The sequence below is a fragment of the Helianthus annuus genome, chromosome 1 (genome assembly GCF_002127325.2).
Source record: "Helianthus annuus cultivar XRQ/B chromosome 1, HanXRQr2.0-SUNRISE, whole genome shotgun sequence".
Taxonomy (NCBI): domain Eukaryota; kingdom Viridiplantae; phylum Streptophyta; class Magnoliopsida; order Asterales; family Asteraceae; genus Helianthus; species Helianthus annuus.
The window spans coordinates 134,487,559-134,508,660 of record NC_035433.2 but is presented as its reverse complement, the minus strand read 5'-3'; the positions used below and the strand labels follow the sequence as shown (position 1 = coordinate 134,508,660).

At 39.5% G+C, this 21,102-nt stretch overlaps 3 protein-coding genes and 2 long non-coding RNA genes across 5 annotated transcripts; 2 read left to right on the top strand and 3 right to left on the bottom strand.

Moving 5' to 3' along the window:
• Positions 1–7: 7 nt before the first annotated feature.
• Positions 8–376, bottom strand: LOC118480301. Its single transcript, XR_004861852.1, has 3 exons — positions 346–376; positions 118–276; positions 8–50 (listed from the first exon to the last, which is right to left on the bottom strand). It is a non-coding gene; the product is annotated as an uncharacterized LOC118480301 (long non-coding RNA).
• A 3,374-nt stretch (positions 377–3,750) lies between these two features.
• On the top strand, positions 3,751–7,992 carry LOC110879184 (PHD finger protein ING2). Its single transcript, XM_022127609.2, has 7 exons — positions 3,751–3,934; positions 4,017–4,088; positions 5,462–5,652; positions 5,841–5,904; positions 6,538–6,791; positions 6,908–6,946; positions 7,710–7,992. The coding sequence occupies exons 1-7, from the start codon at positions 3,889–3,891 to the stop codon at positions 7,812–7,814; spliced, it is 771 nt and encodes a 256-aa protein (XP_021983301.1). The 5' UTR covers positions 3,751–3,888; the 3' UTR covers positions 7,815–7,992.
• Positions 7,993–10,586: 2,594 nt separating this feature from the next.
• Positions 10,587–11,213, bottom strand: LOC110879193. The gene is made up of 2 exons (XR_002558550.1): positions 11,088–11,213; positions 10,587–10,848 (listed from the first exon to the last, which is right to left on the bottom strand). It is a non-coding gene; the product is annotated as an uncharacterized LOC110879193 (long non-coding RNA).
• Positions 11,214–11,832: 619 nt separating this feature from the next.
• LOC110879201 (protein SINE1) lies at positions 11,833–15,935 on the top strand. Its single transcript, XM_022127619.2, has 3 exons — positions 11,833–12,042; positions 13,608–14,837; positions 15,387–15,935. The coding sequence occupies exons 2-3, from the start codon at positions 13,620–13,622 to the stop codon at positions 15,825–15,827; spliced, it is 1,659 nt and encodes a 552-aa protein (XP_021983311.1). The 5' UTR covers positions 11,833–12,042; positions 13,608–13,619; the 3' UTR covers positions 15,828–15,935.
• A 1,459-nt stretch (positions 15,936–17,394) lies between these two features.
• LOC110879208 (ADP-glucose phosphorylase) lies at positions 17,395–20,461 on the bottom strand. The gene is made up of 3 exons (XM_022127629.2): positions 19,888–20,461; positions 18,529–18,819; positions 17,395–17,821 (listed from the first exon to the last, which is right to left on the bottom strand). Exons 1-3 carry the CDS (start codon positions 20,383–20,385, stop codon positions 17,555–17,557), a joined length of 1,056 nt encoding a protein of 351 aa, XP_021983321.1. The 5' UTR covers positions 20,386–20,461; the 3' UTR covers positions 17,395–17,554.
• Positions 20,462–21,102: the final 641 nt, after the last annotated feature.

The window sequence follows — 21,102 nt, the reverse complement described above, 5'->3', positions numbered from 1 at the left end:
CCTCTTAGGCACACCTTTCGCTTCAGGGTCCCCCAAGGCCCCAAGATCACCTGCATGGAATCAATACGTCAATAACACACCTTGATCAACACAAGTAGCTAAGCTTCGATAGCATACCTTTGCCTACTGGCAACTCAACTGCCAGTGCAGCCGCAGTAGGCACCCGGAAGTTACTACGGATGATAGTGTTGTGATCCTGTTCACCATCCGCACAAACTACGGTCTCAACCGTACCCTCGAAATCCGGAGCAAACATCCTCCATGCGGGAGCATCTTCTGATAGTAGACACAAAAGTCAGTAACACACGCAAGGATAAAGAACGTAAAGAAACAAAAAGTACGTACCACCGCTCTTTTCCCGCACCACGGGTTTCGAATTCTTGCCCCTCCTCAACATCATACGCAACAGCCATAGTTGCGTATTGGTCAACTTCACAGACTCAATAGTCTGCAGCTGCGGGAACCATTGCACTGATTTCAAACTGGGCATCGCAATGGTCTCTGCTATGATCGTCTCGGTCACATTCCGAAACGTCATATCCACAGCAAGGGCAGCAGACTTGATATAGAAGAACTTCTTCTTCCACATCGTCATCCCCTTAGGGGGAGTCATCAGCTTCGGGGTACCGTCTCGTTGACGGAAAGAAAAGAACCCCATGAACACTGTCATCTGATAAAACCGTCGGAAATCTCCGACGGTAGGCTCTATGCCAAGAGCACGAAAGGTAAACTCAAAATTACGAATCCGAATCATCCCAAATGGACTCACTTGAGAAATGTGGACCTTGTACCACTCCAAGATATCCACAACAAACACCGTCAACGGTAATCGGAGGTTACAATCGACGAAGAAATCGGACCACATGGTCACGTAACCGGCCGGAGCGTCGGCACCAGTATCACCCTCTGATGGGTACCGAGCCCCATACTTCGAGGGCATTTGGACCTCAAGCATAAGGCGATCAAAGCTTTTTCTGGTCCACTTCAGCGCCGGTAATCCACCACCGGCAGCCCCCTCTTCTTCTTCTTCGGCCACTAAAGGCTGTTCAGGGTTTTCACCCTCCACATTATGTGGACTAGATGGTTCAGCCATCAAAAATATCAAAGAAACAGAAGATGGTGAACAGAAACACTAGAAACCTCACCGGAATTTCAGAAAGAATCGTCGGAGAAGACAGATGACAACTTTCTCTCAAACGGCAAATTTTTTGAATTTTCGACCAAGTGAGAGGAAACCACGAACGGTTTTCCCCTTATATACCCATCGCAATTAATGCGGAGGGAGAAAGCAAATCATCACGTTCAAAAAGAGCGTATCTTGCAACAACACGTGTCGAGCGCCGTTTTAGCTGACGGTTATCACGCGCGCGTGGCCGCCCACGCGCCTGACAAAGAAGACGTTTACACTCCCTGCTACAGTGCATTTAATGCCTCGGGCAGTGCAAATGTCCTTTCATTTCAGCACATGCAGAAACGTCTCACCAACTTCTACCAACTCACACGTGCGATCAAGCCACGTAGGCAAGAAAAAGCGACAACATTATCCAAAAAACCTAAGCGGCATGCGGTTTTCTGGTTTACCGCACCATAACCCATACCGCATGTCGTTTTTTTATATACCCTAAAAAATAGGTAGAAATATATCTATCTATACTATAAAGGGATATATTACCTTTTCCGCATCACTCACGAGCACACGTGAAATATGCGGAAGTGACACACATGAACCCATTCAGATGTGTCAGATGCTCAGAACCAGTGTTGTTCTTTGGACTGAACCGCATCTCAGGAACAGGCAAAGCGCATTGCCTTCATTTTCTTCAAGCTTCAAATCCCTCCTGTCCGGTTCACAACCACAGAGGGTGCATGAACAACTTCTTCAGAAAAAAGAAGGAACGGAATCTACGCGCCCGCACATCAGCAGCCCTGACTCCTGAACCTTCAAGAGCTACATCCGTGCAACAAGCACACTTTGAGCGAAAATGGGACTGCAACATCGCAGACACCCATGAAGAGCTACAGACATAACCATAGCTTCCGCAGAGTGGTTGCTACGGAAGAGCAAAGCTCACTCCACATCACCGAACGAGGCTACCTCGTTATAAACTCGGTATTGGAGCGTGAAGGAAAGTGGCTCCAGAAAGAACGCAGATACGTGCTCTAAACAAGCACTTATCAAGCAGCAAGTGTCCGAACAGCGGTAACAAGTCTGCCTATGACTTTGTTTACCTGCCAACGGACCGCGGTAACAAGTCTGCTTAGGACTTTGTTTACCTACCAATGGATCGCATGGAATAAACAACGATGGGCATCCCCTTGCCTATGACCATGTTTATTTACCCATAGATCCACATTGTTCGACCAAACAGGGCCAACAATGACGCAACGAAGTAACCGCAAAGAACGTACGGTTACTTGAGAGCTATCAAGATGAACACGAACACCCCACAAAAAAGGGATGGTCATCTCGTCATAGGATGCTGAACATAGAACTTGAGCAAAGTTCTAACACAACATCCAGAACCTTCAAACCCGACCGCAAAGGTTGGTTTAAAAGCTTTTCTTTTCTTCTTCGTGCACCATTCTGGCAAATGGTTCGAAGAAGAAACCACCTCCAAAAGGTTCGAAACATGTGCAAACCTTCGAGCCACCATCCAAGAGGTTGGTTCGAAGTTTGTGCAGCATTACTATGAAGGTCCCTAACAGGCCTTCAACACAACAACAGGTGGCAACCCACCTGATGACATGCAACGGCTGAGAATTTCGCATCAAGCGAAACCCCTTCACCGGTACGGAAGAGGCATAGCCGGATTTTTTACCAGATCACCAGTTTGATCTGGCCTAGAATTTTCTCCAGACTGCCACACTACCTTCCTACACCATAAGTCCAGTACTCCTCCCACGTGCAACTTGCACGAGGTAGCAACACTAGACTGGGGGGACTTGAAGGGGTATGGTCCCAAAACGACCATTACCCGCATCAAACAAACCCCTACCAGTAAGCAAACCGCACCCGCGCGGTCACATCCTTCGAACCCATTCGGTTCGAAGATGAATAGCTTGACCCAAGTACGAAAGAAGATGAACATATCGATGCGGCTGGCACCGCATCATATGGCCATTTTCGTCACGACAAGGGAAGCGAGCAAATAGTCTCCACATACGATGATGCGGCCAACACCGCATCTCGCGTATTTCTTGATCACAAGTAGGAGACGCGGTAACTTCAGACGTTACCGCATGCAGCGATGCGGCTCGCACCGCACCCTGCATATCCAACAAGTGGACTGACACGCCAGGCAAGTGGCTGACACCACGAGGCAAGTGGCGCCGGCGACAGTCCCCTGTCAGAGCTATTAAAGCAATGGGCTGACGTGGCGTAACCCCCACGGCCGGCGAGACTGACACACCTGCAACGGTGCAGCTCGTCGTCAGCCCATCCATCAATCTCCTCCTTCACTCCTCGGCTATAAATACCGACCCCAAACCAGGTTTGAGGTATCTCTTCACAACTCTCTCACTACTCCTACTATCTTGCTTTGCTTCCCAAGCAAACTACTGATTCTCACGCCGGAGAGTGGTAACAAGGAGCACCCCCCACCCCATCCTCCTTGTTACGAGTCACGGCTTGTTTCCTTGTGCAGGAGATCATCCACCGGTGACCCAGCCAGCGATCTCCGAGAGGAAGGGATTAACCCTTCTTGACGAGACCAGTGTGTTAACCCAGCCCGGTTAACCATTGTTTCATCAAAACCCAACTTCAATTCCAAACCATTCCGCGATCCAAACGCAACTAATTTTCTGTTCCTTTTGAAATCTGTGTCTCGTTCTATATTTCAAACTGTGTAAACCCTAGCGACAAATTACGCGCGCTCAGATCTTACAGCTATGGCGATCGCTAGAACCGGAGTTTTCGTCGACGATTACTTGGAGTGTAAGCTATCTTTCACACGATGTATTTTAAATTTCGTTCTAATTATTACGCTTATATATTATTATATTGAATTTTGCAATAGATGCAAGCACATTGCCAGCAGAGTTGCAGAGGCTTCTCAACACCATTAGAGAACTCGATGACCGCTCTCAGTGTATGCGTTATCTTGTTTGTTACACATATACAAGATGTTAGTTAAGCTGTATGCGTTATCTCAGTGTATGAATTGGAATCTATCAATCTTGGCCCACCGATCGGGCGAGCCAGTTCGGGTCAGCAGTGGATGGGACGGGTCGGGTCGAGATGTTTCATGTCGGTGGGCTGGGTCGAGACGTTTCCGGCCGATAACGGGACGGTCGGTCGAATTGTTGCGGGTGGCGGTGGGGCGGGGTGGGTTGGGGCGAGGCGTTTTTGACATCGGTGACCGCTCGAAGATTCCAATGAATTTCTTCAATTCCTTCAAAAATTGGAAGGATTTTGAATTCCTTTAGTTAAAGGAATTTGAAGGAATTCATTTCCACTTCCAATTCCTTTGCTAACCGAACACGATCAAGAATGGAATTGAGATTCCAATTCCTTCTAGGTTCATTCCATTATGTGAAACGAACGCTACCTAAGAGTATGATGAGTGAATATTACCTTGAGTTGACTATTGTTTTTCACTTCTAAATATTGGATATTGTTGGATCATCTGATGAAGATATAAAGACTTGAATTTGGATATTGTTGTTTACATTTAATTGCGTTTATGTTCTATTTTTGTTTAGAATATTAACAAATGGCATAACGGACACGAACATGTTCGTGCGACACTTTTCAACGAAAGAAACAGACAACAAAATCCGCTTGTATAAGTGTTTGTGTTTGTTCGGTTACATGCTTATTTCTAGGCATACAGTATCAGTGGGTACTTAAGTGGTGATAGTATTGATAGTCATGACTCAGAATTAGAAACGCAATACATTTTGTTTACATATTTGAGATGATTAGGGGTACAAACGAGCCGAGCCGAGCCCGAGCTCGGCCAGGCTCGAGCTCGAGCTCGATTAACTTATGAGAGCTCTGGCTCGAGCTCGGCTCGTTTGTATTTTATCAAGCTCGAGCTCGGCTCGGGCTCGGCTCGTTTATTATTTATTAATTAGTATATTAAATAAAAATAATATAAATAATAGACTTTTTAGGCTTGCGAGCTCGATAAGTAAAGCTCGGGCTTGGGCTCGTTTACTAAATAAGCTTATTTTTAGGTTCGAGATCGGCTTGTAAACAAGTTTAAATAAGCTCAGCTCGACTCGGCTCGTTTACCCTAAGGCTCGATAAGGCTCGACGAGCCTAACGAGCTTCACATGTGAGGCTCGAGCTCGGGCTCGATAAACAAACGAGCTTTGTTTTGAGGCTCAAGCTCGGCTCGGGCTCGATAAGGCTCGGCTCGTTTCGAGCTTTTTCTCGAGCCGATCTGGAGTAGCTCGCGAGCCGCTCGGCTCGTTTGCACCCCTAGAGATGATCAAAATTGTCTTTTTTGTGTTCTAGCCATGATAAATCAAACACGACAACAGACAAAGAACTGCTTGGATATGGCTTCTCAAAACTCCTATAAAAGCATTCATGAAGATGATGACATGGCTTTTGAGAAAATGAAGAAAGAAATCGAAGCAAACCAAGATAATGCTTTAAGCCTATGTACTGAGAAGGTTCTTCTTGCACGCCAAGCTTATGATCTTGTGAGTCTTTATAGTATGTCGACATTTTTTTGTGTTTGTTAATGATTATGCTCTTCTCTCTAAAAACCGTCTGTATCGTAATTTACTACTCCGCAACTACACCCTATTCTAAGTTATTGCATTACCTTATAATTTTTTTAGTATTCGAGCTTGTTCTGTGTCTTACGTTTATTTCAAATTACTTGCAGATAGACAGTCATGTAAAACGTCTTGACGAAGATCTACACAACTTTGCTGAGGATTTAAAACAAGGTTTTAATTGAATTTACTTTAGTTTGACTTTGGGCTGCAAACGAACCGAACGAACACGAACAAGACCTTGGTCGTGTTCGTTTATTAAGAAATATATGTGTTCATGAACTGTTCATGAATACTTACAACAGGATTTTATGTTCGTGTTTGTTTGTTAATTTTAGGCACTGAAACGTTGATGAACACAAATGAGCACTCACTAATGTTCATGAACACGAATGGAAACAAACAAACACAAACAAGCGTTCATGAACAAAATATATAATACACTGACACTTATTAAATATTTTACTGACACTTGTTAAATACTTTATTTGTCGGAATTTTGAAGTATTTAAATAAAAGATAAAAACTAAAAACACTAATGAACTATCCAAACACAAACGAACACGTTACCGAACATTCACGAACATAATTCGTTCATTAACTAAACGAAGCAAATTTCTTGTTCGTGTTCGTTTGTTTAATAAACGAACGCACACAAACGAACTTCCCGTCGAACAGTTCACGAACTGTTCGCCTAACGTTTGGTTTGTTTGCAGCCCGTACATCTGCACATATCAATGTTTGATAATTAGTTGAATATCTAATTGAAAAAAAAAATGATTTTTTTTTTTTTTTTTTTTTTTGCAGAAGGAAAATTACCAGCAGATGAACCTGCAATACTTCCTCCATTACCTTTAGTTCCTAAAAACGAGAAGCGGAAATTACCGTATTCAACGCCTCAATCTAAGAAACTTGATTACAGGGATCGGGAGTGGGACCACCGGGATAGGGATTTTGAGCTCATGCCGCCACCTGGCGGTTTCAAACGGGATTATGCAACCCCGTTGGAGATGGATCAACCGATTGATCCAAACGAACCCACCTACTGTGTTTGTCATCAGGTTCGGACTTCTTTCAAATACAAAGATAAATAAATAAAACATGTAAATTGATTTCATATAGTAAAGCAACGATACGAATAAGTAATTAACATCACGGGTAATTGCTTTCTCTTCAGGTTTCTTATGGTGATATGATTGCATGTGACAATGAGAATGTAAGTTTATATCTTTAATCTTTCTTGATTGAATTCATATGCTGTTGAACTTGTTTGTTTTAGAGTTGATTACGTTTTTCATCCCTGTGGTTTGTTGAAACTAACCATTACAGTCCATTAGTTTAAAAATTGCCAAAACAGTACCAGTACTTTCACGTTTGCAACAATTTCAGTTCACATCCGTTAACCCCATTCCATTTACTGTTAATTCTTTGGTGAAAAGACAAAAATACCTCATTTAAAAAAAAACAATATATAAACAAGTGAGTTAATTACGTTTTTCGTCCCAGTGGTATGTTGAAAATAATCATTACAGTCCCTCGTGTGTGGCCGAAAAGGCTGGCTGGTTGGGCCGTGGCAGTGTTTTGGCAATTTTTAAACTAATTGACCGTAATGGTTATTTTCAACAAACCACAGGGACGAAAAAAGTAATTAACTCATTTGTTTATATATTGTTTTTTAAATGAGGGGTATTTTAGTCTTTTCGCCAAAACTTAACGGTAAATTGGATGAGGTTAACGAAGATGGACTGTAATTGTTACAAAAGTGAAAGTACCAGTATTGTTTTGGCAATTTTTAAACTAATGGACTGTAATGGTTATTTTCAATAAATCACAGGGATGAAAAACGTAATCAACTTTTATTTCTAATATCTTAATAAATAATCAGCATGCTAATCATGGTTACAAAAACATATCCTTTACAGTAACAATATAACATAACTGTTTTTTTTTTTTTTTTTTTTTTTTTTTTTGTTGGACAGTGTCAAGGTGGAGAGTGGTTTCATTACTCGTGTGTCGGGCTGACACCCGAGACCAGGTTTAAGGGGAAGTGGTATTGTCCAACTTGCAGACAGCTTCCGTTGTAATGGATGAGTTTTTATGTGTTGTATAACACGAATTATGTGTCGTCGTTTCTTAGTATGATGTAATTTATTGAATTCTTCATGTGAGATTCCAACCAATAAGGAGTCATGTATTGGGGATTGTTTGGAGAGAAATGCAGATTTAATTATGTAATTATTCTAAAACACAAATTTTAAGCCATGCCCAGTAAGGTAGTAAAGCTATCGTTTGTGGTAGTTAGAAACATAACTTTTTTCATAAGTTTGTTTCTTTGCAATAGTGTCATAAAACATTAGGTGAAAGAGTTTGTTCACTTGATACTTTAGGTGGTGTTTGGTTTGTTTTTCTGGAATCGCTATTAGACTAAGCGGTATGGAGGGTCGGCTGAGGCCCGTCCTCCCGCCGCCGCCCCAAACTCCCCACCCCCCATGCCCGTCGCCGCCCCATTTCCGGCAACTCCGGCTCCCACCAGCCGAACTCGACGGCCCAACCTCCTCTCTCCTCTCACATATACCTATACACACATATATATATATAAAGAGGTTCATCCCCCACCCCCTAGTTCCATCACCCTCAAGCCCTTCCTACGTGGCGGTGACGTGGCGGCCCATCCTCTTGAGGATGGGGCTCTCCATACCCTCTAGTCTTAGGAAACTGTAAAAGTTCGATTCTAGGGTCATACAAGGGTGCTATGAGTTTGGGTTGTCAAGTATTAACATGATCTAATGATATTCGATTTCAAGAGTAGTTCGATACTACTATTTCATGATGAATAATAGACAATTTGGGCTAGTCGTTTAAGAACGTTTTTTTTTTCAACCCGCAAACACACATACCCTAAAATTGTCGCAACTACTATACTCCTAAAATTATCACAACTACACAATCGCTTAGTTAAGAAATTTAATGATGTTAATGAAATAAAACAAAATCTTGGTATGTTGTAACAGTTATTGTTAAATTAATAATGAATTCTCCATGGCTTTATAGTCTAGTGGTATCTTGAGGGTGAGATAAGACTTTGGGACCAATAGGTCTTGGGTTCGATTCCCACAAGGGGATTTTCCATTATTTATTGGGTTTCCTCTTGAATTGGTGTATAAGCATTATGCCTACTGGAGATGGATATGATCGGGTGGTTCCGCTGGTGGCACGATGATACTCCAGTGGTCCGTCAGTGATCGAAATATGCCGTTCAAAAAAAAAAGAATTATCAATAGTTAGTATAAACTCATAACAAATACTACAATTTTAATTTATAATAACAAGAAAAAACACAATATATGTCTGCATTATTAATTATTTAATTATTTTCTTGGTCTGTTCCATGCTTCCATGTTTGGATCTCTAAAAAGATATGAAAATTTGAAAACAAGAGGCGGCAAAAATCAGATAAAGTGGCCCAATTAAATACAAGCTAGTGAAATGACATAATTGACCTTCTTAACAATTATTATTCCCTTTTTATGGCCTATTATCAAATATCAATCGTATTTTGGATTTGATTTTTTGCTCTAATTTTTTTTTTAAATACATTGCAATCATCTGGGCAAATTAGAAATTACGATCCGATATTGAGAGATTACTTTTTTAATATTACCCTTATTAAGTTTTTTAATTGAGTAAACTGCAATTTTACCCCCTGAGGTTAGAGGCCATTGGCACTCTGACCCCCTACTAAGGAAATATCGCTGTCTGACCCCCCCCCAACTAATGAAAAACTCTGCAATATTACCCCCTGCTGTCAAATAACTTAACAGTTCTGTTAAATGTTATGTAAAATGATTATGTTACCCTTTCATATTACCCCATATGCTTTGTTGTAAGCAAACGTATTACCCTCCCCCCTCCCCCGTGTGTTAAATGACTATATTATCATTTCTTATTACCCCCTATGCTTTGTTGTAAGAAACAGTATTACCCCCCGTGTTAAATATTTCTTTGCTTCCTTACCCCCTACAGAAAACAAAACCAATCACGCCAAAAATGTTTGACCAGACAAAAAGGCTGCAGAAACTAAATGTAACATACTGCAATTGATGTGATGATGTGATCCACTGCAGAAAACAAAACCAAACCTGCTGCAAATGACTCATATGGTTTTTATTAACTGTGATTCACAAACCTTTTAATGCACATGAGTGATTCACAAACCTTTTAATGCACATAAAACTGCTTAATTGATGTTATGATGTGATCCATTGTAGAAAACAAAACCAAACCTGCTGCAAGTGGATCATATGGTTTTTATTAACTGTGATTCACAAACCTTCTGTGATCAAACTGCTACACATCAAACTGCTTTTTTATAACTGTGATCATCTAACATGCTACACATAAACAACTCAAACTTGCTGCAGATGACAAAACTGGTCATTTAGACCTTATAATTAAGTCAATCCTGCTGCAAATGACCAAAATGGTCATTTTGACATTATAACTAAGCCTAACTGTTGCAAATGGTCAAAATGGTCATTTTGACCTTATAAACAAGTCCTAACTGCTGCAAATGACCAAAATGGTCATTTTGACCTTATAATTAAGCCTAACTGCTGCAAATAGATCATATGGTCATTTTGACCTTATAAACTAGTCAAACCTGCTGCAAATGGATTATATGGTCATTTTGACCTTATAATTAAGTCAATCCTGCTACAAATGACCAAAATGGTCATTTTGACCTTATACATGCTGCAAATGACAAAAATGGCCTTTTGACCATATATAAGTATAAGACTTTAATGCATGTGATTTTATAATTGGATCATTTTGACCATCATAATTAAGAAAAGCTATAAATTAAGACTGAAATGCTATAAATTTTGACCATCAACATACAAAATTAACATCTAATTTCAGTTATCCTACTTCAAATGTACTAGTAACATCATACTTAAGTTAACCTACAAAATACACATTACTAATCCTACATAACTACTAACTGAATGTTAGCTCAACTCTCCGGTGGATAATGGAAGTTGATGAGAGGGCGACCAAACAAGGAGACCACCAAGTGGACCACAAGCGATGAGCTTGATATGCTCATCGTCAGGTCAGCTATAAAAAAACACCAAACACAAAATTAACATAGTAATCCGACTGTTTATAACATCAAACAAATCCGACCCTAATCGAACCCTCCATTTACATCATACAAATCGACCCTAATGGGGTTCATACATGACATCTGGAACCCCGATTAACTAAGAATGACATACATATCAAACTATAATATACCCAATCTGTGATCTCTAATGTGGAACCCTGATTAACTAACAATGGAACTACGATTGTACCTGAGGTGTGGTGGATCAGGTATCGGATCACCCAACACAGTATGACATTTGATCGGAGATGAGAAATATCGCAGTTGATGTCGCCAGAGAAGAAACAGAGGATAGCTTAATAGGTGGGGGGTCATATTGCAGTGAGTGTGATGTATTTAGGGTGTTGTGTTGAATAAGACATAAAACTAGACTAGAAAAGACCATTATACCCTTTGACCGTTAATAACTTATGTTGACTTTAAACAGGATTTGACAGCAGGGGGTAATATTGCAGAGTTTTTCATTAGTTGGGGGATCAGACATCGATATTTCCCTGGTAGGGGGGTCAGAGTGCCAATGGGCTCTAACCCCAGGAGGTAAAATTACAGTTTACTCTTTTTTAATTTTACCGTTTGATTAATCAGTATTGTTTTCTAAATACTGTATTCTACAATTTAATCATGTTTCAAATGAAAAAAAAAAAAGAATTTATTAACTAAAAATTGAATTAAATGCACCTGTTTTAAATTAAAATTCCATTAATGGGCAATAAAAGTGAACCAATGGAGTATATTATTCCTTATTTTATTAAGTCATTTAAGAAACAAAAAGCTTATACCAATAAATGCTTAATAAATACGTTAAAACAAAAACAATTTAATATATTAAAACAAAAACAATTTAATATATTAAAAAAAAATCCTCACATTGATAAAAGAAAAGAAATTATAACTTTTTATTTAGTTTGGGGGCATATTCGTCAAAGAAAAAAAACAGATTAAAAAAGGAAAAAATATTTGAAATGATATGGAAACCCTAAAAAACAAATCTTTGACAAAAAGGGGGGGAAATATCAGATCAAATTAAAACACTCATCCGTCTTTACATTCCACCGAAATACACGCAGCTCTTAAACATTTCAAGATTCTTCATTCTCTTCGTATTTTTTTATGAAAGATTAGCTGCAATCAGTTTACAACCACAGGTATGGGTTAATTTTGAATCTTGTTTTTTAAATCTGACTTCTTTTTACTGAATTTAATCAGTTGTAAGTCAATCTTTTTCTTGAAATTTGACTTTTTTTTTGTTACAAATTTGATCATTTGTGTATGGATCTGTGTATGGATCTGGATGTTTGTGAGTGAATTTTGAAGTAGAATTTGAATGTCTTAGATGGGGATCTTCAGGTTATAGAAAATTTGCAGGTTTTACTTTTTGTTTTTTTTTTTTCATTTTATTTAAAATTGTAAAAAACCCATGAAGAATTGGTATTTTCAGATTTATCTTGTTACATTGTTGATGCTTTAACTCATTTGTAGGATGTAAAAGAATTAACTTGTGATTAATCTATGTCTAGTAGGCGTGTTTATAAACCGTTAAATGAGTTAATATTGAAATAATATCGACGCTTTGGTTCACGGTTTGGTTTTGACGGTTTGACATATTACGGTTTGGTTTACAGTTTAGAACTTGTAACGAGTATGAAAGCCGAATCAGTTGTTTGTCTTATTTAATTTTTTTTTTTTTTCATTTTAAGAATATAAAGTTATGTATATAATATATTCATGAATCGTCTTTTATCATTTTCTAAAGACTTGATACAAAAAAAGTTGTTTAAAAATGCCAAACTGTGAAAATTGAACCGTCAAAACCAGCCGATCTGGCCAACCCAACCAGCCATAGTTGTCAATAGCGAGCGTAGCGATCGCTATAGCGCGATGTATAGTGTATAGGTCTTGGCTCGCTATTAGGGTTTGTAGCGATAATAGCGACAATTTATTTTATTTTTTGTTTTTTAATATATTTAACAATTAAATATAGCTATTAAAGAGTTGGATTTTTAGGTTTTTGTTAAATATACATGTAAAATAGCATATATACTAGGAGGTAGAGGATCCTGTAAAAAGTGCTCAAAGTGTGAGAAGTGTATTATAACACTATATATAATATTATATAACACCATATAAACACCGTATAACAATATGTAACACCATATAATACCATATAACACTATGTAACACTATATAACATTATATAACAAATATAACACTATAGGTTGTCTGGTAGCATGTCTATGATAGATGTATAGTGTTATATTTGTTATATAGTGTTATATAGTGTTACATAGTGTTATATGGTATTATATGGTGTTACATATTGTTATACGGTGTTTATATGGTGTTATATAGTGTTATAATACACTTCTCACACTTTAGACCCTTTTTACACTATCCTTACCCTATACTAGGATATTTTGATATAATATACGTATAAAAATTTTTAAACTTTTTAACCTAGGGTATCACTATTTATAAAATAGCCGCCTACTATTTATCACTACCTAGCATATAGGTATCTTATCGCTATTTGTCGCTGTTCGCCATTAACCAGCCTGACCGGTTTCATTTGTCTTTTTGGGAACTATAATTAGCGGTTCGGCCCAAAACTTTAATCAAAACTAACCAGAATGACTCAACCAAACCATGAATGTCCCTAATATCTGTTTGTTTTTCTTGAAATTTTATTAAAATTCAAGTTCTGGTTTTGCAGCTTTGTTACAAAATGAGAAGAAATCTGAGCCCGGTGGTTAGACGCCAGTTGGAAAATCTCGACAAAGATTCAGACAGTCGAAAATTCGCCATGAAAGCATTAAAGTCATACGTAAAAGATTTGGATTCGAAGGCGATCCCGATCTTTCTCGCTCAAGTTTCCGAGACCAAAGAAACCGGTTTAACATCGGGTGAATACACAATCTCGCTGTATGAAGTTCTCGCTCGGGTTCACGGCCCTAAGATCGTTCCACAAATCGATAACATCATGTTGACCATCATCAAGACCTTGACATCCAGTGCCGGCTCGTTCGCTCTTCATCAAGCTTGCTCAAAGGTGGTCCCCGCCATAGCCCGATACGGAATGGACCCCACGACACCCGATGCCAAAAAGAGTGAAATTATTCACTCTCTTTGTAAACCGTTATCGGATTCTCTTTTATCCAGCCAAGAGAATTTATCGTCCGGCGCTGCACTTTGCTTGAAAGCGCTTGTCGAATCAGATAACTGGCGGTTTTCTTCGAGTCAAATGGTCAACGAGGTCTGTCAAAGGGTAGCTGCAGCTTTAGAAAAGCCTATGCAGGCGAATTCGCATATTGGTTTAGTCATGGCTTTAGCTAAACATAACGGGTCAGACGTTGAAGGTTACGCAAGACTATTGGTTCGGGCCGGTGTCGGGATTTTAAACATGGGTTTAACCGAGGGGAACTCGCAAAAACGGTTATCTGCTATTCAAATGGTTAACTTTTTAATGAGGAGTTTGGATTACAAGTGTATAATGTCGGAACTACACTATGTGATTGAAGAGTTTCAAAAGTGTCAAAGCGATCAAATGGCGTACGTTAAAGGTGCGGCTTTCGAAGCGATACAAACGGCTAAGAGAATTTTAACCGAGAAAGGATCTAAACGCGAGCATAGAAGTGTATCACCTCGATCACAAACCATTGAATCGTTTGGTGAATACAGTTCGTCTATCTCGTATTCGCCGATTTTAACAAATTTTGCATCACGCGATAGTGATCCGGATAGTAGAAGTATTAATCGAAAACTTTGGAGGAATGTCGACGTGTCATTAAAAGACGGGTTGTTTTCGGGTGACATGGGTACTCCTAGAAGCGTCATCGATAGCTCCGAGACCCAAGAGGATTACGACGATGAGTTTTCGGGCTTCATGCTCACCCCGACCAATGGTGTGACGGTAACCTCAAGAAGCGCGACTCCTAGTCCTCAGGTGAATCTAATTTAACATGTTTTCTTCTACTGTAGATTAGGGTTGTAACGAGCCGAGTCGAGCCAGACTGGGCTTGAGCTCGAACTTAAACAAGCCAGCTCGGCTCGGCTCGATTATTTTTTTCGAGCTGAAAAGTCGAGCTCGAGCTCGGCTCGTAAAAAACTTCGAGCCAGCTCAAGCCCAATCGAGCGGCTCGTTAAATTATTTTTAAATATTTATTTTTACAAATATCGGTAACATATAACATACAAAAAAAAAAAAAAAAAAAACTAACACACATTTCTAAAGATAATATACGTATATATACACACACCTATATACGAGCCACAGAGCTGAGCCAATCCACGAGTCGAGCACCCTAGCTCGAGCTCGGCTTGATTACAAAACAAGCTTTTTTTTCGAGCGAGCCACGAGCTTTTTGAACACCCCTACTACTGTAGATTGGGCAATCCGTTAAAATTTGATTATATGTTAACTTCTAACCCTATTAGCCTATTAAGCCACCACTATTAACCGGTCTAGCTAATTCCGATGTTTGTTATGTTTCAGAAATCAAGATCGTATGTTAATATCGACAACACTGACCTTTTCACCACTCCTAAAAAACTAGTGAAGTCTCTTCAGGTTTCAAACAGCGACTGCTCAGAAAATCAAAGCCGAAGATTCAGAAGCCCGCCCTCCAGCAAATTCAACTGGAGCCCGAATTCAAGTTATGGTCAAAGCGGTTTCAATGAGAGTTTCACCAACGAAAATGAACAGTTTAATGGTGCCTCAGAATCGGTGTCTTCAACTGAAGACATCATGACTAATGGGAGCAACAATTTGCAGCTGTCTCAAGAACCTGTTCCTGAAACTAAGGTGAAGTCGAAAGTGCAGATATCACTGGTTATCAGCATTGCTTCCGCGCTTTTCGTTCTAATAATTGCAGTTGTTTGTTTCTTGTGGATGCGAGATCTAGATGATGGTTACGACAACCTCGTACCTACCTAATTTCTTGAATTGTTCTGTGTTTAGTACTAGAAGTGATGAATGTTATGTATAAGGATTCTTGTTGTAGCATTAAGCATTATGGAATTTAATTTGTTCCATGTTCTTAGATTGGGTGTTGTCCAATGGAGCTCATTAATGTACCCACTCAGCGGTTAACTATGGGCACATCGAGCCAGGCCGTTAATGGCCATCATTAAATGTTAATGGGGTTTTGATTAATCGATTAGTAATGTTAGATTATACGGTGTGGTAGGGCATGAAAAAAGGACAGGAAGCGTCATGCGACAGCCACATCAGCAACTGTTAGAAAAGTGGTGTGGTGCCAACAAGGGTGGGGTGGGATGTGGCGTGAAAGGGTGACGTGGTGTGACACACACTTTTTATTTATTTGATATTTAAGAAAATAGAAAATCAAATAAAAGATCTGCCACCCAGCCTAAACAACACACATGATCACCTCTTCCGCCAATACCACCACACCATCCACGTGCCGAAGTGCGGGCATTGTTGAGGCCTCCACACCAAAAACCACACCGCACTTCGTGTGGTCTTAATGGGAAGAAGGAAATGATGGTGAGACTGAAGGGGTATGGTCCCAGATCTCGCGTCAGCATCGACCGCGAGTGACCATTACCCTTATCAAAACCCCTATTAGCTAACAACCTACTTATGTTCGTGCGGGAACGCATCGACACAGTGGTTGAATCCAATCTGTCCAGTGATGGAGGAGGACTTACCTGGAATATTAGAACGGTAGAGTGATGCGACATAGCATCACATCTGGTGTATGAAAACGGAAGTATTCACAGCGATGCGGCCTCGCACCGCGTCAGTGAACACTTCTATCAATACAAGGAAGCTGGATAACAACAACAGTCACCACAGGCGACGATGCGGCTAGCGCCGCATCTCGCGTATTTCTTGATCACAAGCAAGAGACGCGATAACATCAAATGTTACCGCAGGCAGCGATGCGGCTCGCACCGCATCCTATACGCCTGACAAGTGGGACTGACACACCAGTGCAAGTAGCGCCAATGACAGTCATCTGTCAGGGCTACGTAAGTAACAGACTGACGTGGCGTAACCTCCACACCCGACAAGCCTGACACACCTGCAAAGGTGCAGCAGCGTCGTCAGTCTGTCCATCATCCTCCTCCTTCACTCCTCGGCTATAAATACCAACCCCAAACCAGGTTTGAGGTATCTCTTCACAACTCTCTCACTACTACTACTATCATACTTTGCTTCCCAAGCAGATTACTAATTCTTACGCCGGAGAGTGGTAACAAGGAGCACCCCCCACCCCATCCTCCTTGTTACGAGTCACGGTTTGTTTCCTTGTGCAGGAGATCAACCCACCGGTGATCCAGTCAACGATCCTCGGGAGGAAGGGATTAACCCTTCTTGACGAGATCAGTGAGTTAACCCTGCCCGGTAAACCATTGTTTCATCAGAGGCCTACCACAATCTAAACCAATCACATGTGTTACTTTATATATTTAGTTATTTTAAAAAAAAATTATTTTAGTTATTGGTATTGCATGCTTAGCTAACCCACAACACATTGTCAACAGGTATATAGTTAATGGTCAACTTCTTATGTCGCAATGATGTGCCAATGGGTTTAGTTAACCCACAACACATAGACTTACATTATGTATATGATAAGCATAACCTTCAACTACGAAATTACAAATAGATGAAATTGTAATATAGTTTGTTCTCTAGTCGGATTTCGGCATCTCTACTTCTCTAAGGATCTTTGCAGCATCCTCGGGGAAGACGGGGTTTATGTAACACCCTGTTCCCATTTCAAAACCGCCAATTGTAGACAATTGTGGTACAATTTGTATGTACCAATGTGTGCAAGGTAATTGAGAGGAAGTGATCCGAAGAGGCGATGTATGAATCATATAATTATATGGCGGGTCATTTAATTGGACGGACAGCTTTTGAAGTGTTAGTTTCAGTAATCCTCCAAGATCAATAGCCTGCAAATATACACCATTAAAATACTTCCAATAGCATTCATGAGAGTTGGTGGTTGCAACTTATTTAGTTGAGAATAACCATTGTAAATTGTAATATACTTCCATCAGTAGGGCTGCAAACGAACCGAACGAACACGAACACGACCTTGTTTGTGTTCGTTTGTTAGAGAAATATATTTATTCACGAACAGTTTAAGAATTCATGAACACTTACCGAACGAGATTTTGTGTTTGTGTTCGTTCGTTAAGGAAATGAATGGTTTCGTGTTTGTGTATTTTAGGTAACGAATGCAAACGAATGTTCATGAATACAAATGAACACAAACTAATGTTCATGGACACACTTAGAAAACAAACGAGTACAAACAATTGTTCATAACTAATACTTATTAAATATTTAATTTGACAGAATTTTGAAGTATTTATATAAAAAAATAAAAAAAAATACACTAATGAACTATCAAACACAAACGAACATAAATGAACGAATGTGGCCTCTGTTCATCTTCGTTCATTTAACTAAACGAACGGAATTTCTTGTTCGTGTTCGTTCATTTATAAAACAAACAAACACAAACGAACTTCCTGCCAAACGGTTCACAAACTGTTCGCTGAAAGTTCGGTTCGTTTGCAGCCCTATCCATCATTTTGGCATTTATAAATAACATTTGACCAAAAAAATATAACAAACTTGACAAGTGAAGTACCTTGTCTTCATCAAGTTCATGGTAGTGAGAAGAATGATAGCGGGGTACGATCCATGTCTCAAAAGGGAAAGCTGAGGCGAACGGAGAGATGGAAATGAAATGGGTTGATTCATCGATTAATAACTTGTTTGTGTGGATATTGCAAAGAACACATTTTCCTGTTTGATTGTGGTATTCTTTCATGCTGTTGAGACGAGTAGAAGCAGTGGATGGAATAACGGGAAGTGCTATAATTTGACTGTGTGAATGACTCATTGAAGCTCCAGCTGAAGCACCATGGTTTTTGAATACCTTCATACACAAAACATAGACCGATTTATAAAAGTTGTGTTTTATAGAATGAAACTGATTGTAAGTAAGTATAAAGAGATTTGAAAACACACCTTCATGGTAAACTTGACATTTTTTTTTTCTTAACACGCAATCAAAAATGGCCAACTGAGGTTACAGTTCTTAATTCTAAAGCCTAGAAGTGTAGAATTGGTCAATTGGTAATGGTTTGTTTCACAACTGAGATGTTCCAAATAGCTTGTAAATAAACCGAACGAACATGCATGGGGCATGTTTGTGTTCATTCGTTTAACTTTAACTGAACAAAGAATCGAACACAAACAATTAAATAAATAGAGTTTTCTTGTTCGTGTTCGTTCGTTAAGAAAATGAGTGTGTTCGTGTTCATTTATGTTCCTTTTCTAATAGTATAAACAAACGGTTCACGAGAGTAAACGAACGCAAAAGGACGAACATAACCGAGCGAACTCCAATTAAAAGCAAACGCAAACATCAATATGTTGTGCTACAAATTAATAAAACTAGACTAAATTGTAAGAGTGATATTTTAAATTCATTAAACTAACTAAACTACATTGTAATGGGCCTATATATATTAAATGCATATAAACTAACATAAACGAATGATCATAAGCAAACATAAACGAATGATCTTAAACTAACGAACATAGATGAAAGTAAACACATGAACATAAACGAGCATATATGAATGAAAGTAAACTAACATTCACAAACGTAAATGAACGAACGAGACATGTGTTCATATTCGTTCGTTTAACTGGATGAAAACAAAAAAGTTATTTCATGTTTGTTCATAAACGAACTAACACCAAACGGTTAGTTTAGTTTATGAGTCTAGTTCCAAACAGCTTGCAGGTAAGTTAACTGTTAGTTCATTTCCTGATTCTTCATATTACATCAATTTGAAACCCTAGAACAGATTAGATTAGCACAACAGCAAAACTACATACATAACAGATGAATTCGTACCAATTTTACAGTTTACAGTAACAATTGCCTATCAACACAAACCACAAACTCCAAAAACAAAACTAAATCAACAAATACCTGTACATAACTAATCGAATCAACAGCACAAAGCTGTTCAATCCTCTTCTTATACGCAAGCAGCACACCTGCAACTCCAGATGACGTCAGATCCGGCAAGTGAACGGAGTGAACCGGAGACTCAATTATGACGTCATGAAATCCAAATCCTCCTAAACTCACATCTCCGGCAGTGACGTCAGCTTGACAGTATTCATCGTCATCCGATTTAACTTTCAAATCTCTACTAAGAGCTGGATATAAGTTTTCGATCACACGAACTTTCCAATCGGAAGTAGAATCTTCCGGTGACCGGAAGATCTCCGGCGCGCACTGGTGCTCGTTTCCGGAACAAAACGGACACTGCGGTTGACCGTCGGAGCTAGGGTTTGAGTCTGGTTTGGCTTGAGATTTGGATTTGAAGTCCGACGGACGGAGAGATCTTGCCGGAGATAGTATAACCGTGCGGTTGTTGACGGCGTCTTTTCGGATTTCCGGATTCCGATTCGCCGGAGACATTTCTGTTAGTTTTCCGGCGAGTTATGGCGGTGAGTCTAGAAAACTTGTGGACGGTTTTAGGGGTGGTTTTAATTTATGTAAGTTACATAAATGGTCCCTGATGTTTTCTGCGTAGTACATTATTCGTCCTTTTTTAATATCTAATGACATTATGTGTTTTAAACTTTTTTTATGAGTGTGTGGTTTATCATCATCTCACATGTGTGTGGTGCTCTAGCTTAACACGTTCTTGTTTTCTTTGAATTTTATAGATGATTAGGGAAAACAATGGATGGGACGTTTGGAAATGTTGGATCTTGTTTAAAGCTTAAAAAGACAAAGCTAGTGTAACTAGAGAGATCATGGACGGAAATAAGAAACATGTTTTCATTGTTAGGTTAGAAGATGTTGCTGCTAACTGGCGGGACTTACATGTCTTGACTTATTCAGTTGTCATTTCATCCACATTTAATAATTCTAGTACGCGTTGGTAATAATTGAAGCAAGGTATTCCTAATGAATTCCTTATCTCTTGTCCACAAGCAGTGTAGAATGTACGTATGATGTTAGAATAACCTCGTTATGGACCCATGGTTCTCAATGAGGTTTGTCTCACCATCCCAATTAGGGATGTGGGATTTTCCTAATTTGTGTCCCTAAAGTCTCACCCTTGGAGACTCATCATCTTTCAGGAGGTTTTCCTTATCATCCCGAACAACATAAGAGTAGCTTTGATAC

Bases quoted from the DNA above. Each gene is read 5' to 3' on its own strand.
- LOC110879184 (XM_022127609.2), top strand. From the start codon at position 3,889: ATGGCGATCGCTAGAACCGGAGTTTTCGTCGACGATTACTTGGAGT. The intron at 5,653-5,840 runs GTGAGTCTTTAT...AATTACTTGCAG, and splicing joins CACGCCAAGCTTATGATCTT to ATAGACAGTCATGTAAAACG. The intron at 6,792-6,907 runs GTTCGGACTTCT...CTTTCTCTTCAG, and splicing joins CCTACTGTGTTTGTCATCAG to GTTTCTTATGGTGATATGAT.
- LOC110879201 (XM_022127619.2), top strand. From the start codon at position 13,620: ATGAGAAGAAATCTGAGCCCGGTGGTTAGACGCCAGTTGGAAAATCTC. The intron at 14,838-15,386 runs GTGAATCTAATT...GTTATGTTTCAG, and splicing joins GCGCGACTCCTAGTCCTCAG to AAATCAAGATCGTATGTTAA.
- LOC110879208 (XM_022127629.2), bottom strand. From the start codon at position 20,385: ATGTCTCCGGCGAATCGGAATCCGGAAATCCGAAAAGACGCCGTCAAC. The intron at 18,820-19,887 runs GTATTTGTTGAT...TTGTGTATGAAG, and splicing joins ATTCGATTAGTTATGTACAG to GTATTCAAAAACCATGGTGC. The intron at 17,822-18,528 runs GTACTTCACTTG...GTATATTTGCAG, and splicing joins ATGAACTTGATGAAGACAAG to GCTATTGATCTTGGAGGATT.